This window comes from Syngnathus leptorhynchus, chromosome 4, assembly GCF_054491065.1.
Source record: "Syngnathus leptorhynchus isolate UIUO chromosome 4, UIUO_Slep, whole genome shotgun sequence".
NCBI classification, from domain to species: Eukaryota; Metazoa; Chordata; class Actinopteri; order Syngnathiformes; family Syngnathidae; genus Syngnathus; species Syngnathus leptorhynchus.
The window spans coordinates 5,978,732-5,992,491 of record NC_141198.1 but is presented as its reverse complement, the minus strand read 5'-3'; the positions used below and the strand labels follow the sequence as shown (position 1 = coordinate 5,992,491).

The 13,760-nt window shown below is 38.6% G+C and overlaps 1 protein-coding gene across 1 annotated transcript; it reads right to left on the bottom strand.

Moving 5' to 3' along the window:
* Positions 1-64: 64 nt before the first annotated feature.
* Positions 65-12,424, bottom strand: cds2 (CDP-diacylglycerol synthase (phosphatidate cytidylyltransferase) 2). The gene is made up of 13 exons (XM_085910486.1): positions 12,096-12,424; positions 9,515-9,666; positions 9,220-9,316; positions 8,575-8,672; positions 7,629-7,768; positions 6,996-7,054; positions 5,943-6,025; positions 5,684-5,771; positions 5,535-5,603; positions 5,104-5,256; positions 4,107-4,226; positions 3,863-3,966; positions 65-3,750 (listed from the first exon to the last, which is right to left on the bottom strand). Exons 1-13 carry the CDS (start codon positions 12,165-12,167, stop codon positions 3,615-3,617), a joined length of 1,371 nt encoding a protein of 456 aa, XP_085766612.1. The 5' UTR covers positions 12,168-12,424; the 3' UTR covers positions 65-3,614.
* Positions 12,425-13,760: the final 1,336 nt, after the last annotated feature.

Here is a 13,760-nt window from a genome sequence, read left to right as displayed (position 1 = left end):
AATTATCATCAGATACAGTGCTGTATCATCCGGCAGGGAAGAGAAACCGGATGGCCAATAGTTTTTGTCTCTCTTTATTTTCTGACAAGGCAAAGTACATTTTAGCATAAAGAGTACATTTCTTTCTTTCTATAGACAAATATACAACACAAAGCACCCCACCATCTAAGAGTAATATAACTCTGATAACTGATTTATAGGAGAACCACAAAATAAAATTTCCTCGAAGGCGAGTGAACAAACTGAGGTTAAAAATTTAACCTTTTAATACATTCTTGAAAAGATCCTGTTTGGCAGAATTATTATGGTCCACAATGGCTTTTTGATGCCACACAAAGAATTTATTCTAATGGAATCTAGTTATATTAAAGTCGTTAGTATGCCTCCATTGTGCAATAAATACTGTATAATCATTTAATTGTCATTGTTTAGTCAAATGGTTCTTCTAAACATCGGCACTTGTGTCCTTTCTCCCTCTAGTGGCCGCCTCTAACAAAAACAGAGCTTGAGAAAAAAAAAAACATTACAGACACAACTGCAACTTGTATAGTACAACTAAAAATAAATAGTAACTATAATATTAAAGTACTGATGAAAAGACACAACAGTAGTATTAATGTAGTTTCTAACTGCATTGCAACAACAAGAGCACAGAAGAGCCAAGTCAACAAACAGCTCGTCGCAAGAAAGCCAGCTTCTCTGCTATCGCAATATCTATTCCTTAAGTAAAGAACAGCTTGAAATATTCCCTTAGGGTATACAAAATACTAAAGCACACCAAAAATAGCTTTAAAATCTTATAGGGATAATATAATTTGGAGGTGATCTGATTTGCGCAGAGAAATACTTTATGGATAAACTTACACTTACAGATAGATGGCTGTCCAATGGAAATTATGAATGACATGTCTAATTATTGACTTACATTTCAAGAAATAAAGAACATTTATCCTGTCTAGTTTCAATGTCTCGCAAGAGAAAAAAAAAATACTTGAGCCTGAATTTAAAGCATGTCTTTGAAAAACAATGTTTGGAGAACATCACATTCAAGATGTGACTGATTTTTTTGTCTGGGTCATGTGCTGAAAAGTTTGACTGCACAATGAGATGGTCATTGAGTGCCATAAGGAAAACGGGACCAAAAAGTGACCTGGATGTTCCTGCTACATTTCCATCTGGTAAAAAGTGAATAAATCAATTCAGCATAAGTCCACCTCAGCAAGTGTTCTTAAACACAGATGATACAGCATGTCGAGAAGAAATGGACAAACATAATTGAGTGTGATGTCAATAAGAACTGGGAAGATTCATCTTCAGCTTCATTGATGAACATGATCATGTTGAACATTGCCTGTCAATTGCTGCACCAGCACTGATTCATCACTTTGACCTGGAATGTTGTCATGAAAGCCTGAACACACCTCACCACCACATCTATATTGCCAATGTGAAATCTACTTGTGGATCTTAATCCACACTTATGTACAGAACCTTTCGAAAGATCAATAACAAACTATTATAAACACATAATTACTTGATATATTTTTTTGCTGGATGAATTGAATGACGTAAATGGAATATCATACTAGGTTTGTGACTTAAACTGTGTCCAATTAGATTGTATTTTTGAGTTATTCGCCACAATGCTTTATCAATGGTCAAATCTCAGAAAGATAGGAAGTATAAAAATATTCTATTTTTCCTCAAACATAATTCGAGTGGCAGTAGGAACCTCAACATATAAAAGTGGGGGAATGTTTAAAACTGTAAAATAATACTCAGTTTTAACGTTCAACATAATTCTTTCACCGTTCAGCTTTTATTGAATGGTAATGAACCTTGACTGCTTGTGTATCGCACCGATTAAAAGTTGACGAAAACCTTCACTAGTGTCAAGTTCTCCATATCTGCTTTGGAGTTCTCAGCAAATGGCTCCTAACAAGCAGAAGCAACCAATGGCAGTGATGAAAGGATTCCCTTTGTGTCATTGTGAGGAATCATCAGTATTACATGTGGCAGTCAGTGTAACATCATGTTGACTTCACAGATAAAATTACTAGCACAACAAATCTTGAATGTGTAACAAAAAAAAAAAGATTGGTTGCGTTCATCCGGTTAATATAGTTTCCAATCAAGGTGGGGCATAAAAATAATACAATGATTTGCAAATCCTTTTTCAACTGTTATATTCAATTGTATACACTTCAAAGGCAACATATTTGATGTTCAATAATAAAATATATCCATCCATCCTCTATACCGCTTGTCCCCAAGGGGGTCGCGGGCGTGCTGGAGCCTATCCCAGCCGTCATCGGGCAGTAAGCGGGGGACACCCTGAACCAGTTGCCAGCCAATCGCAGGACACACAGAGACGAACAACCATACATACTCACACTGAGGGAAAATTTAGAGTGCTCAATGAGCAAGCATGTTTTTGGGACGTGAGAGGAAAACGGAGTGCCCGGAGAAAACCCACGCAAACGCAGGGAGAACATGCAAACGCCGCACAAGGAGGGCTGGAGGTGGAATCGAACCCGCACCCGCCTGTGAGGCAGACGTGCTACCCAGTGCACCACCGAGCCGCTCTAATAAACTATATGTTTAGTATTTATTTATTTATTTATTTATTTATATTTTACAATACCTAAAGGGTCAGTTGCTCAAAACTAGTTCTGACAAGTTGGAGAAAATCTCTGTATGTAAGCAGCTAGGCCGAAAAGCAACATTGCGAACTTCAGTCTCTCAGGTGGCACCACATTCAAAACCAGCATGGTTGTCTTACAACACCCATTTGCAAATCATTGTATTTTGTTTTTATTTACATTTTGGACAAGTAAAGTTAATTGGAATTGGGGTTTGTACTCCACATAAAATTATGTAAATTAGAGGAAAACTTCTCTAATTTACATAATTGTATGTGGTCAAGTGGTTGCACAAAATAAAAACCTATGGATCCAGATACGGTTTTCCAAATAGTTCAACCTAAATATATTTTATATGAAATGTTAAAATTTTTGAGAGAGAAAAGGAAAATAATCTATTGTAAATCTAAATTGTTTACACGTTCAAAGGGAAAGGGTGGAAGTACAAGGAAATCTATCTGGATCCACTCCAGATGATTTTAATTTGTGCAACCATCAAGATAAAATTGTGTAAATTCAACACACCATTTTTCTTTTCAGTGTACTTCAACATAACTGCTATATTAAAAAAAAAAACTATAAATAACTATAACAATCACTCCAAAACAACTCAATAGGGAGGGTAACAATACAGTGAGTTGCACATTTGAGAGCAGTGCATTAAAAAAAAAGAACAGTAAAATACCCACACAAAATTAGGGTAAATAGAGAGTATCGTGTACAGGTGCAAAAGTAGAACGGACAGACTGAAAGGCTTAAATGGAAAGGTGGTCAGTACTTGAAATACTCATGTGCCGTGATTCGCGTACAGCATGGAAGCGCACGTAACTCATACCCAAATGAAATGGAATGACCCCAGGGCGACTTTTTCTTTTTGTTGATTTTCCTTTTTTTTATGCTCACAGAAAAGCACTGCGAGTCTCCCACAGCAGGACCGCCTCCAGATGCCTCCCTTTGCCGCAAAACAACATTCTAGGCGGCCGCCTCCTCCATTGCGGGAAGTAAGCCCTTCTCTGTTAGGTGAGCTTTCAGAGAATTGAAGATGAAGAGCTGCTGGTCGGCACGGAGGGCCAGAAGCTGCTGAATCACCTTGGTAGGGTTCGGGCCCCTGAGACAAAGTAGGATCATTCCAATGAAAAACAAATACTTTGTGAAAGGACACGCGCAATCATCATATTTTTCACCACCTCAGTTCCGGACAAATAGTTTATTATATTTACCTGATAAAACTAGCAATGTAGACATTGACAAATGTGGCCATGAGGTATTGGCAGTCGAATCGGTCCATTATGCCACCGTGTCCTGGAATAGTGTTGGCAAAATCCTGGAAATAAAGCCATTTAATATTGCACTTTTCTTTGGCACATTAGTGTCCACGGGTTGCATGCGCAACTAAAATGTCATCAGAATATTTGATGAATATATTGAGAGCCAAGCCCAGGCCATGCAAAGGTAGTCCCGTACCTTTATCTTAAAGGCCCTCTTAAAGCCGCTGGCAAAGAAGCCACCAAAGGGTCCGACGATGGAGGCGAAAGTAGACAAAGCGATGCTGTGGATCTGGAATGGATATAGACGAACTGTGGTCTGCAGACACAAGTGGGACAAGATTAGCTGGTCAGCGAGGTGACAACCCCAAAGACTATCCCCGTTTTGTGACTAACTCAATGTACTCCTACATCAAATCAACTTTCTTCATTGATACGCCCGTAGCCCATTTCCAGCCTCTGAACCAACATCTTTGTTACGTTCTTAATTTTTTTATTTTTTAAATACAACAATAAAATGTGAAGAAAAAAATAGGCTTCTTTAATTGGCTACAATCCATTCACATCAGAATTCAGAGTAATGAGCTCTCCCGAGCACATTGAACACATTTAAGTTTGTTGGCCGACACATTTTGAACATTGTTCTCGGGACAAATTCACTCTTAACACATCTCAGACCAAAGTATAATCCAAAGATAGTCTGGCAAGAAGCAAAATCAGAACAAAAGCAGTCCACTCTTTGTGTGTGTGTGTTTGTGTGTCTGTGTGTGTGTGTATACCAGGTCTTAGGTGGGTTATTATGAGTGTAAGCATTTGGGCGTGGGATGTGGATTTACAGCAGCTTCTTGTGAGTGTTCAAATGTTGGATTTGTGTGTTTCACCGCTTGCCCTATTTGATAAATGGCTGAAAGTACATAGTCTCTACTTGCCCACAAGTGACGGCATTACGTTGCCTTTTAATCACTCTGTATTTTTTTCCACTTGACTTGAGTGCGCACGTACCTGATGATCACAATGCAAAGCAATCAAACTGACAGCTCATAATTAAGCCAAATTTGGAAGTCAGGGTACGTAAAGTCAAGTAGTCAAAGTGCTGCAGTGCTTTTGTATCAAAACTTGCCCATCCAAGTTTGAGGGTATGCTGCTTGAAACCTTTGACTATGTTCAATTACTCATGTGATTTGTTGTGGACTCACCCATCCGGTGACAGACTCTAGGATGCTCGGAAGGGTGTAGTCCTGAAGCTGGAAAAGTTCCGGCGGCTCGCAGTCTACTTGGAAACTGTTGGAATCGTTGTTGAACTCAACTGGACATACAAAGTAGCGGTAGCCAGCCATCACATAGGAGAGCTGTAAAGGAAATCAAAGTTACTTTATTACAATGTGAATCTGTGTTTTCACTCTGGATGATTTGAAAAAGGAGCCATTCTCTGATCCATTCAAACAATTTCATGTGTGGTGATAATTTGGATCAGCCATTGTGGCAAGCTGTACCCGATTCGCCTGCTTTCTGGAAAAATTATACTTTCTCAATAGAAATTCCTGAGAATAATAGATGCAATTTGTTTGACTTTGCACAGGCACACACACGAGAATTAGACGGTTATTTCCAGTCTAAAAAAAGTCACCATGATGCCAAACAAAATGGTAGCGAAGAATCCACCAATGAATCCCTCCCACGTCTTCTTTGGTGACAGCTGTATGGGACATATAGAAAAGCTCACATGTAAAATTGGTACAGAAAAGAAGGGATTTATAATGTGCTAAATGGACCAACCTTAATGAGAGGGGTGCGGCCAAAGAAGAACCCAAACATGTAGGCCATGATATCATTACAGATCACACAGGATATTGGAACAATAAACCTATTGACAAAAAAAAAAAAAAAAAACAATGCAAACATTTTTGTTCCTCGTGTCTACATGTTATTGTGATTCTGAATGATGCACATTCAAAACAAACATCTTCCAGCGTTACATTTTCAGCTAGTTTCACAAAACTTGTACAGTACAGGCAGTCTGCTTGTGCTTACATACCAGATCATTCCTTCAAACAAGTTGTGAATGATGAGGTGAGACTGTGTCACCACAATCAGCAAAGTCACGTGAGTCCACCCAAACTAAGGGAAAAGGAAAATGAAGAGCTTTGTGACAATCAGTATAGTATAGTATAGTATAGTATAGTATAGTATAGTATAGTATAGTATAGTATAGTATAGTATAGTATAGTATAGTATAGTATAGTATAGTAAAGTATCGTATCGTATCGTATCTGCGTTTGACAAAATGTGCACAACAATCGTTTTTCAAGACATATTAGATTTATATTAAAAGTAAAATACTGCACAATATAGTTGAATCCGATGAATTGCCTCCAACCCAGAGTTGTTTTTTTAGTAATTTATGCATTAAGGTTTCTCAGATAAAATTACCCTGCTACATTTTCAACTCTCTAAACAAACAATTCTCAGCGTGTGTAGAGTGATGTGCAAAATAATCGAGTATTGTTGCAAGGCTGCAGATGTTTTGAACAGGTTGTTTGTGATGTTTCTATTTTCTGACTCTCCGAGGTCACGACGGTAACAGAGTGTGATCTAAGACTGGATGGGGCGAGTCGAGGGGCGGGGATAAAGAAGTCAAACAGTAGAGTGAACGTTGGATGAATGCAGGCTGACGGCCGCAGGGAATCTAATACTAGTTTAAATGTTTGATAGAATCAATCAGAACAGCTGTCATACATCAGAAAAGGTATTAACTACGGGCACATGTTATTGGACATACACGACGATTTAAGCAAGATGAAGAAAAGTAGTTTGTTAAATCAAGAATGGATAGTTGGAAGTGATGTTGATTGTTTCACCAAAGTGCAAGAGCTAAAGAGACGGCGGTTGACGTTTTACATCAACTATCTCAAAAAATGATGGAAACAGCTTAACAGTGTTGCTGAGGATAGGCAGTTTTGTTTTCAGCTGAGATGACAACCGGCCAATGATTTCTAGGCCACGGCTAGAGAAATTGATTCCTTCTCATTAATAACTCAGCGTCCCTTAAGGGTAGACGCAGGCTAAAAAGAGTCCGGATGCTACTTACCATGTAGAACTGAAGGCGGTAGTGCTTCTTTACCAAACTCAGCACAAACATGCAGAAACCTGAAGGGAGAACATAGTTGTCGATTCGAAATGGAATCAAGGTTGTCTTGACAATTGAATGAATTCTAGTTTGACCTTGGCTAAAAACTAATGTTGATATGCGGCAGAGTGTCTCAAAGTAGCTACTCTCTCTTGATAGTCTGTACGACAGAGGAGACTGTGACCTTGTAATCAGTCATAAATTGGAACTACAAATGACTTGTCTGTTATCAGCTCTTATTAAAAATTGGACTTGCTTCTATGGTTCTCTTTCTTTCTAAGCCTCAAACTCTTTATATCTGAAGAGAAAACCACCCAAGAATTTATCCAACACAAGTGTCTATTTTGGGCATTCTTTAAAATTGGAATCTATGTGGTACCTTCTTCACACTATACTTTACAAAACTATAAGAATAAAGAACAGTAAATTAGTGTCCAAAACTATAGTTGTCTGTTGGCGATAACTAAATACAAAACCGGGCAGGCCTAAATCATCACAGTATGTGGATCACCAGCACGGCAACAAAAAGGATGAGTCAAATGTCTTGAGTAGGTACTCTAAATGATGTGCGTGCGTGTGTGTCAAGTGTTGTACCTGTGAGGTAGAGGGCAAAAGATATAAAGCGATGATATTTGCTGAGGATGCGAAGTGGCTCTTCCCTTTGCACAAGTGTGAAGAAGTAATCTGTGACGGTCTCACCATAGAAGAAGTAATTAACGCAGAGCAGGAAGTACCTGTCGGGAAGAGTGTTGTCACACTAATCTCCCACATTTTCATGACAGTAACATGCAATGACTTTGTCCGGAAAAAGAAATAACAAAACGTCATGCCTGCAGAAATAAAAACGTTGGGATTCAGGAGGGAAAGATGTTATCTGAAAACCTTCACCAATTTGCTGTTGATTAATTCCTCTCCAAAAACAGTTTAGGTTCTAAACCAGTTGATTAGTTCATTATCTGTCTTTAAGATCTGGGTCATTCATAAAACCCCTTCCAAGTCTCAAGTCTTTTGTAACAGTTTTTCTTTCAAAATGGTTCACCTCGATTTTATCTTTTGATCAACTCTGAACAGCTTCCACGATGCTGGGAATTCTGTGTTGAGGTTCATGAGCGGGGCACATTTTCCATCATACGAATAGCAATTTAGAAAAAGTGTCGATCATTTTGACTCCATACTATTTTGTCTTGGCTACATGAAATCTCAAGAAATCACATTCGAGTTTCTAAGCTCATAAAAGCGTCAAGGGGTATGAATTATTTTTCTAAGCTAATGTAAGTAATTTGCATTGCTCATGAAATGACAAGGACTAATATCTTCTATGACTCAAAGGATGAACATCACAGACTACAAATCTGATGTATATTATCGTACAGTCTAGAATCATTTCAAATCTATCCCTACTCTAAGAGTTTTGGACTGTTCGGACAACAAACCTCAGCAAATCTGCAATAAAATAAACAAAATGTGAGACAATATGATAAGAAAATACATTTCATTTTCATGATGCAAAACGTTTCATTTGATACGTGTAGGTCCTCACCAACTCAGTGTCCTGAACCACGGCAGATGATACGAGTGGTAAACGCTGTAACCAATGGTGATGATTTCCTGGAAGCATTTGATCTGAACACACAGGACCTATGCAAGAAAACATGCCATTACAAGGGAGGAGGAGCAAGGAAACCTACATTAATGAAGCATTATAAATTGTTTAAAGTCTACAATTAGATATAGCCTTTAAAATGAAATTAATGGCAACTAAACCAATTGCGTAAATCCAGCCAGTCGTCTGTAAACATATCCAATCATAAGCATGTAACTGGGGAAAAAAATAAATAAAACCATAATGCTTGTTTATACTCCCATTTTTGTTGAGGATGGGATGGATTATCTGGACGGAGACGAAATGCTCACTAACACAGATTTAGACAGATTTGCTAACAAAAATTGAGGGAAATTTCCTTTTGTGTATGCAGACAAAGTTTAAGATCTTTGAGTCCAGCTCACCAAAAAATGGGTGCAAAAAGTGTTGCAATTAAATTGTTGTTTGATGTACATATGTTCCAAAAAAATTTAACGCAGAAAAGGTTATTAAAACAACAAAGACCACAGTAGCCAAAGACATACATGATACAAAAGCTCCCATGGTGTTATTGCCATGCCACTTGCTGCTGGCCATACTCACAATCATCATTAGCACCATGGGGCCTAGGTAGATGATGAAGAAGAAGAAGGAAATCATGGCGAGTGTAAGGATCCCTCGAACCCACCAGTTCTTCCATCTACAGGAGATAAAAACGTTAATACTATTTTGTTCCCTGAAGTAAGGATGGAAGAGATGGGTGGTGAACATGGTGGTTATTTTGACGTCAGCCATTTTGGATCCAACTTTTTTTGTTATTGTTGTTAATATCATGAACCTTTCCCATTTTATCAATGTGTAAATGGCCAACACTGTAGATACAAACACAAAGATTCACCTTGAGGACAGTCCGGACAAGGCTTTATTCAACACTTCTGGTGTGTCATCAGGTGGCACTGGCACCTCAGGAACCCCCGTGTCCCCTGAGTCCATTTTGGGGTTGCTGTCTGTCCCACCATCTTTTTCTGACCTCAGCTCATTGTCTGAAGCCTAAAATGTAAACATGCAAAAAAGCAATTAAATGGTGACATATACATGCCTGCTGAACCTCAAAAATTTGAATTATTGTTTCACTAAGTTGTGAGTTGACTGACCAATGCGGGGTAGCAGCATTGCCCCAATATAACTGCTACGCAGTACTAACATTATAAAAAAAATAGTCAAACAAAGCAAAATTAGCGAAAGCGAAATTATTTTTCTACCTCCTCCTCTATGAGATGATAAAATAATAACCTACACTCTCGTTAACACTGCGTCACATGTCTTTTTTTGAGGGGGGGAGCTGTCACTCAACGCTGTGTTTTCTGCACATGCATGTCACGTCACGGACACGTTGCGTTCACATAAGAAGTTGCTTTTATTTTTGCAATGTGAACAAGTACATAAAAATATCACATTTCGCAAAATCATAATTTTGCAACAAACCCTGCAGTGTGAGGCTTGCCTTGTTTATTTATCACAGATAAATCTATCTATGCCAGCAATTTATGAGACAGAACAAATAAATAATCTTCTATGAAATGGTAGAAAGTATATTATCGATGTGTATCCACTTTTGTGACAATTTAGTTTGGAAAAGAAGATAGAACTACTTCTATTTGAGCAAACTGCTCAGGAATGCCTTCTAAACTCACTGATCATGCTCGCTCTCCCGTTGAACGATCATGTGTGACACAGAGTTCACACTCTGATTAACCCCTCTGCTGCGGTGACCAAATTAGGCTTCAAGTCATCCCCACAGAGCAGATGGTCGACTGACAGTATGCTGCATAACTAGCAACATAGAAGGCAAGATAGGCAAGAGAACTAATGTCAGAAAACCCAATACCCATTTACATCACATTGATAGAATTTGAATAAAATTTATAATGATAAATCCTCTAAATATGAAGAATTACACACACACACACACACACACACACACACACACACACACACACACATATAAGCAACCACTGCACAGCTGGTGGTTCCCATGGAGACAATATTCTTTTCAGGATGCTTGAGTTAAAAATAGCCTCCCGTCTCACATAAACATCCCCCAGTAGTCCTGCTTCATTATTCCTGTTAGACCATAAGGAACTCCTGTTTATAAAATGTCAAATTTACTACCCAAGACAAAAAAAAAAAACATACTGTCGGGCCTTCACAAATAAAACAATTACAAATGAGGCTTGTGATCCAATTTTAAGTTGAAAACATATCAGCTATTAAAAATGTGATATCATCTTATTTGAAATGAAAATATGTTGACCACATACTTGAAATCAACGATTCAGATACAATGAATCCAAAACAGTTATCCACTTGAAAATGCAATACTCAATAATTACTAGGACACAGTCATAGTACTCATACTATTCTGGATTTAGTTTCTCTAAATTCCCTTAAAATCTAACAGCATTGTTTCAACATCAGGAATGACACCTGGTTAAACGTACTCCACAGAAAGTACAAGTGGGTCCAGTTCACACCAGTGTTTATTGAAATATCAGGATCATCCCACATATTTGAAGTTAATATGTAGAAGCATGAGTCACAGATTTTTGACAGACGTTGGCACATTAGTGGAAACTTTCCACATCAAGATGTCACCAAGGTGAGATGGTAAACAAAGGTGTCAGTAGATTCACAGTAGGGCTGCACAATATATTGATATTGCGATATTAGCCCATGCAATATACGTTTTGCAAAAAAAAAAGATATTTCACAGTATGCTTTTATCAGAATTTGACTGCTTGGATAGGCTCCAACACACTTGGCTGAGCATTCACCTAAACATTTGACAGGCTATAGTAGCTGAGCTCCATCGCTGCACCACGCCCCCTCCAGCATCAACAACAGCAACAGCAAAACCCATTTCCTTCCTGTGTACAAGAACACGATCTGAATTATAACGTTGTGTGTCGCAGCAGCCAATCTACGGTTGGAACGCAAACCTATCAGCGCCCTCCTCAAGCGTCTCGTAATAATTCATCTATTAATTCCAGTGGACGCAAAATTTAAAATAAACCGAAGAACAACATCACCGCCACCTTTATGCATGACTGTCGAACATCTGACATTCAGAATAGACCATGCATAGTTTCTCTGATCACTTCATCTCCACCAGGAAACGGTGTTTGTTGTTAACGTGTAATGCTAATGTTTTGGCTTAAGAATTTGCAGTCTGTTGTTGGATGACGAAAGCAGAATAATGAATATGCTTGAGATCACCCCCCCCCCCCTTCAAAAAAAAAAAGAAACAGTGCCTGAAGATAAATATGATTTTATTACAAAACCGTTCCAAGTTTTAAGGGTACATCGATTTACACATAATTTTCTGCACTAACGTGAACAGTCCTTAATGAATTAGCTGGATGGCTAAGTCGCGTTAGCATCACATTGAAATGGCAGGAGCTTTTCCAAGCTAACGTTACCTTGTCCTCGGACGGTTGATGTTGTAACGTCGCCTCGGTGTCTTTGGCTCCACGCTGCCTTAGCTCTGTCATCTTTTCAAACCACAGCCGAACAATAGCAGCGAAGGTCCTGTGGTTCGGTGACACTTGGCTCTCCTCTGGTTAAAATTCTATTCGGTTTTCGTTTACATTAAAACCCCGCCGAGTTAAGTGGAGGGAAATGGAATATCGATTCCGCTTTTCAAAATAAATGTCCAATTCCGTTATTGTGGGCCAAGACCTTTTGGGGTAACAGACAGATGTTTCAGACAATCTGTAGATGAAATGTCCACTCCTCCATTTTCTGTACCGCTTTGTCCCCACGGGGGTCGCAGGCGTGCTGGAGCCTATCCCAGCCGTCATCAAGCAGTAGGCGGGGGACACCCTGAACTGGTTGCCAGCCAATCGCAGGCCACACAGACGAACAACCATCTTTTTTTTTTTTGCTCTGCTCTCAAGGTTATAGCTGTGAACTGAGAGATAACGGCAATGTAGACACACAGACATTCAGAATACAAATTACTTAATTCAAAATAGCTCTTCTTTAGCTTTTACAAAGGAAGAGCAAAAGAAAGAAAATTTATCCAAAACAGGATCAGGAAACATCAAGACATCAAAAATCTGAGAACTAAGGACACCTCTTCAAGAGGAGATCAGCGACATTGAGAAGCATATAATGGGAATAGAGACTCGATTGATTGTCTTAGAAACCAAGATGGAAGAAATTGCATTTCTTGACGCTGCGAATGCCATGAAAGACAAGCTGATAAAAATTCTTACCAACAGAATCGAATATATCGACCAACAATATAGAATTAAGGATGTGGTCATCTCTGGGCTCAAGATCTCTGCACTCAAATCAAACTGTTATCAAACTGTTATCAAACTTTCAGTTCACTTGTGATTGCTGCATTCAAATCAGATGTTATCCTGGACATTTATTGTGTTTCTTTGTTTCTTCCTTTTCTTGGTTATGGTGGTCATAGGTAATACTGTGGATATGTAGACCTAGTGTCTGACAGTGTAAATCCTTGGTTGAAATCAAGACAGGCGAGATAAGAAGAATTGCTTCAACCCGCATCCCTTTTCGACAAATCGTGTACAACGATGTGAAATTAAATTTACTGCACTATTTGTATTATTAACAAATCAAATAAAAAATATTATGTACATTTATTGTATTATTTGCTTTTATTTTCAAGATAGATTTACGGGGCATTTGCCACGATGTCTATAACTTGATAATTCTGTGAGTGATGTCACAGAAGACATAATGTGATACTGTAGTAGTGTGTACATTATGTTGCCCATGTTCGCAACTTATTTATAATCAGTTTTACAGGGTAAGATGTTTTGTGGCATGTAGGTAGGTAGGTAGGTAGGTAGGTAGGTAGGTAGGTAGGTAGGTAGGTAGGTAGGTAGGTAGGTAGGTAGGTAGGTAGGTAGGTAGGTAGGTAGGTAGGTAGGTAGGTAGGTAGGTAGGTAGGTAGATGTTTTAATGATTAAAACCATGCGTCCTAATGTAGTTTTCACTTCAACCACCAAGTGGCAGTAACAGTCCATTGAATGCCTCAAGCGTTTGTGTTGTGGTGTTTACATGCACATGTCAGCAGTCATAAATACGTAATTGCTCGTTAAAACAGAAAT